Here is a 4,707-nt window from a genome sequence, read left to right on the forward strand (position 1 = left end):
GCGGCGCTGCACTGTACCACAAAGCACCCCGATTGCGCGGATTGTGTGTTGGATGATTGGCTGCGGGAAGGGCCCAATGTGGGGCCTAGCGCACCTCGTGCGCACCATGCTGTTGCGGTGGGAAACAGGCGTGCACAAGAAGAAAACTTCACCAGCTGTCCCTTACATCAACTTTTTCACACACACAAAAAGAAAGACCAAATAATACCTCCATTGTTGTATGATGACTGCTTGTTTCTCTTTTGAATCAAAGGCGGAACCCTTCTCTTGGGATGTTGGAATATTTATTATCTGACAGTAATGCTTTTGAAAAGGAGTGAAACCTTTAGCTCTTCAACATCAAGTCCTACCTTTGTCTCACCATGGCCATTAGAGATAAGTTACCGTTCTACTCCAACTCTGAGCAAGACAGGCGGCAATAAACTTCACGACGTGTTCCTTTCGTCGGGGTTCCGGTGAGTGCCAGTCGGTCTGGTGAGCGGGAGCTCGTCGTGACAAACCTGGGAGGCTGGTGCCCAAGGCCACAATTGACAGGGCGGTACAGCTGTCCAGGAGCCCCACGCTGCAGCCCAAGTGCGAGGACACGTCCCCGATTATGGCGGTCATGAAGCCGATCCAGAGGATGGACACCCAGAACGCCACCCAGCCGTGACAGTAATCTAGGGCAGGAGCCAAAGAGCGTACCGGATGAAGAGACGAGGAGGTCACGTTGTCGACCAAGCTGTTCTACAAAGCAAAACTTTACAATGGATAAAAAAAATCATATAGTAGAGGATATATACAGCTACTTTTCTAGGTCTAAAGAAAATAAGAAAAAGTTCAAAAGTACATGTTCTATATGGTTGGTTACAAAACATTTTTTGCGTTGCGACGCGCAGATATAATGAAGCGACACCATCTTCATGCTGAGCTATTTGTGATTGGCCTGCAGCAGCCCTTCTTACAGCCAGCTACGGATAGAAATAATGAAAAAAGAGGCTCGTGCAAAAATGAAATAAGATGCTGGGTGCTCATTAGGAGGAAAAAGTCAATTTAAGAAAGAAAAACGTGGGTAGTGTACGGGGAGTAAACAAACGGCCAAGTTCGTTGCAATCCAAGCTGTTTGGAAAAATTAATAGAAATGAAGAAAGATAAATGCGGCTGCTGAAAAAAATCCTGAAAAAGCAAAAAAACAAAAACAAATAGGGGAAAAAAGAGACAACAATCCACTCCGGGTCTGGAGGAGCGCCAGCCGTCTTCTCCCTCGACTCCACGCCACTCGGCCGCTACTCTTAGTTGATCGCAAAGAGCGTTGCGCGCGTTGCAGCCTGGTCGGGGCCCAGTGGCGGCGCTCCGAGCGGGCAGACGTCTAATTGAAAAGAAGCAGAGATTGAGTTGACGTGATTGGCTGGACTTGAGGGCTGCCTTACGGGCCAAATTGGACGCCGCTTCGCTCTCCAGTCGCCTCTTCAGCGGCCTCCCCCCGCCTTCCTAATGTCGTCACTGCCAGTTAGATGGTCTGCACTGATCACACGGCAGCGCCGCGCCGCCTCAAACTCGATTCGCACCTCCTCCCGCTGCGCGCGGATCGGCTCTCCTCGGCTCGCCCAAGTTTCGTTGATGCTGCCTCGGTTCGGCTCGGCTCGGCTACGCCGACCCGTCCCGCGGGCTTCGGTAATTGGATCGGTTCTATGCGCTGTTTTACCGGAGAGGAAAGTGGCCGGAACGGATTGGATTAGAGATTGTGCGCGGTGCGACGCGCATCCCTTACAGACAGAGCTAGGGGTCATGGGTCATGCTCACACGTCTTTTAAAGCCTCTGCTCTCTTTTGGACAGGGTTTTGTTGTATAACGTAACAAAAGACGTTAAAAAGTTTGCGTTAAAGTTAGAGATCAACAGAAGAATCTGACAGTATGAACCGCGGTCTGAATATCACCAAAGGGGTACGTTTGTGTTAATTTGTGGACCCCTGCTTATTTTAGATTAGAGTGTACCACAGGTCTCCAAAATTGCCACACTCTTAATGTCTATGGATAATTTTTGAAACTAACCCCGGACTTCCGTGTGCATAACTGAGTCCAGATACAATATTGTTACTACAACACACACTAGCTTACTCACTAGGTAGTGGTCCCCGGATCGTCACCGGGGACGCCCGCACCACCCAACCCGGGAATGCGTCGTCGATCTAGTTAATTGTCCATGGTTAGAACCACCCCATCACTGCACAATCCAGTGCTTCGGCTGCATATACAAGCCCGCACGCATGGGTGCGAGCGGGTTGCCTCCGCACGGGTCCATAAGGCGCCACGGCAACAGAGATGAGCGAACATGTTCAATATTCGCATTCGCTCGAAATCGAAGCGTATGCTGGGACCTTTACTAGGATGGGGCAAAGCGACCACACTTTGTGTTCCGTTACGGAGGCCTCAGGCCTCCTGGCATAATGTGGTGTTCGTCCTTTAAAAGCAACCGGCTAATCGTGGATTAGAGCTATCGACCGAGGAAGATTCAACTCAATCACCCCCGCCGAGCAGCAGGGGAGCAACCTCTCTGGAAGATAGCCAGTCGGCCGTAACTCACACGAACACGAGCGCCAGTGGGCTCTTTGCGCCCTTATTTACTGAAACAAAATTATTTTCCTTCCCCATTTGAAGCGCCTCCGGCCGCGACTATCATCTCTTTACTGCGCTCCATTAAATCCTACGCCTGTGGCGCGCACAGTCCCTTCAGCTCGACATCTCTCTCCCCCTCCCTCCCCCCCTCCCTCCCTCCCTCTCTCTCTCTCTCTCACACACACTGAGCGACGGTCGGTCTCTCTTTCTCCCTCCCTCACCCCCTACCTCTGTCGCTCGCGCTGTCTCTGTCAGAGAGTGTTTTGGCACATGGCACATGGAGTGGTCGGGGCGGGTCGGGGAGAGCGCGCGCGGCACTCGAAAAGTGCGCGGCGCGGCGCGACTCGCGAGCGGCCGACTAGTTTACGGGGAACACGCCCTTCAGCTTCATGCTGGCGTGGCCGCCGCCGGCCCTCCAGCGCGCGCCGCGCCTCACCCCGCGCCACGCCGCGCCACACCCCGCGCTCTGTGCGTGTCAGCAAGGGCGGGTTAATGAATCAAACTGTTGGGGCCCGGCGAGGCACGACCACTGCCCCTGTTCTTACGACTCGCCCCCCTACCCCCCATCTGGAGTCATCGCCCTTCTCCCACCCCGCAGCACGAGGAGGGAGGTGATATACTGGGGATGAAAGGGGTGGCTCATCGCCTCCCACAGTTGGCGGGGGAACTTTCGCGGGAAACCTTTTGTGACTGCGCGTCTAGGTCAGCGATTCAGCGTATACCCTTGGACCGGGGTCCCAAGGACGACGGAGAGACTGTAGGTTGGCGATTGACGGTCGCTCTGTTCGCTCCCTGGACGTGGGGGCTGGGTGGCGATATCCCCGGGAAAAATCGGCGGAAAGAAGTCGCGATAATGATAACTCGCGGGGAGGGGAAAATAAAATGACGAAGGAAGACACGCACGCACAAGCGAGAGGGGAGAGAGGGAGGGAGGGAGACAAAGACAGAGAGAAGGGCGACTCCGGCTAGCGGAAACAGAGTGACAGAGGAGGAGCCTGCAAAAGATATTGTGCCATAGTGACGGTCAGCGACAGTGCCGTGGACCGACACATACACTGCAGTGTTTTTTCTCTCCTCGGCTACTGCTGCTTTCCGCGTCAATGCTTCGCTCACCCCTTCCACCCCCGCTTCCGCTTTTTATTCATATTTTTTCATGTTTTTTTTCTTCTTGCTAACGACTTGCCACAACCTTCCCCGCAAACACGCATTACCCCCACCCTTTTCCATTTACTTGTCAGTGTCTCTCCGAGTTTCCAGGGCATTGCATCGCGGTGCGGGCGGTGGGCGTTGAAAGAAAATACCGCGCGTCGTGTGAATGCTCTCATTATTCCCGACTCCCGCGGGTCTGAGGCGGTGGCGATGGGCGGCGCGGCGACAAAAGGATGACAAATGTCCGGCATGCCGGTGACGCGGCTGTCCCCCCAAAAATAAAATGGAAGCCAGAGCAGCCTTGTGGCGCCACTGTCTAGTCCATTTGGCATCGCTGAAGGCGAAAGAAATTCCACAGTTTTTAAGCGGAACAGTTGTTTTGGCACAGGAATAATACGCAACGCTCGATACTAATTTTATTTTTGTCGGTAAAAGGTAAAAATTGTTGCCGGTATTAAAACGCCGCGGCTGACTTTTACCCCCGGTCAGAAGCATGCGGCGACGGACTGCTAACGTTTATTGAGCAAAAGGGGCCCGCGAGCGAGAACCTTACTGGGGAGCATAATAATACAAGGCATGGAAATGCCAACAGCGGTGTACGCGAGAGAAGCAATATGCGTCGGGGAGGCGCGGCCGGGCCGGCGGCCGGCCCTGCGCACGTCAAGAAAGACGCCGCTTCAATAGAAAATAACAGCTCTGCCTCTTCTCCCCTTCCCTCTCCTTCCACTTCCGGTTTCCCGTCTCCTTGGTGGCGTGGTGGGGCGTGGCGGGGAGTGGCCTGGCGGAGTGGGGAGTGGGGCGGGGCGGGGCAGCAGTGCCTCGCAGCCTGGATGGATTCCATGCCGCACCTCCATATGCCTGCCTGCCTATATGGGACGAGCGGGACGAGCGCAGCCATCGGAGCCCGTGATAGGTACCCCGTCACGAGCGGGGCCGGTGGATATGGGGATCACCCACAAAGTC

General features: G+C 54.4%; 1 protein-coding gene across 7 annotated transcripts in view; it reads right to left on the minus strand.

Moving 5' to 3' along the window:
• Positions 1-4,707, minus strand: part of LOC113212423 (sodium/calcium exchanger 1-like) — a gene marked incomplete at its 5' end in the record, with an annotated part of 45,056 nt that overhangs the window by 5,576 nt on the left and 34,773 nt on the right. For 4 of the 7 annotated variants that reach the window (XM_052277467.1, XM_052277465.1, XM_052277462.1 and 1 more), the window contains 1 exon segment: positions 501-659. In XM_052277467.1, the coding sequence (XP_052133427.1) occupies positions 501-659 (159 nt within the window). 7 annotated transcript variants of the gene reach the window in all.

Source organism: Frankliniella occidentalis, unplaced genomic scaffold (genome assembly GCF_000697945.3).
Source record: "Frankliniella occidentalis isolate FOCC.00 unplaced genomic scaffold, Focc_3.1 Scaffold10, whole genome shotgun sequence".
Classification (NCBI taxonomy): Eukaryota; Metazoa; Arthropoda; class Insecta; order Thysanoptera; family Thripidae; genus Frankliniella; species Frankliniella occidentalis.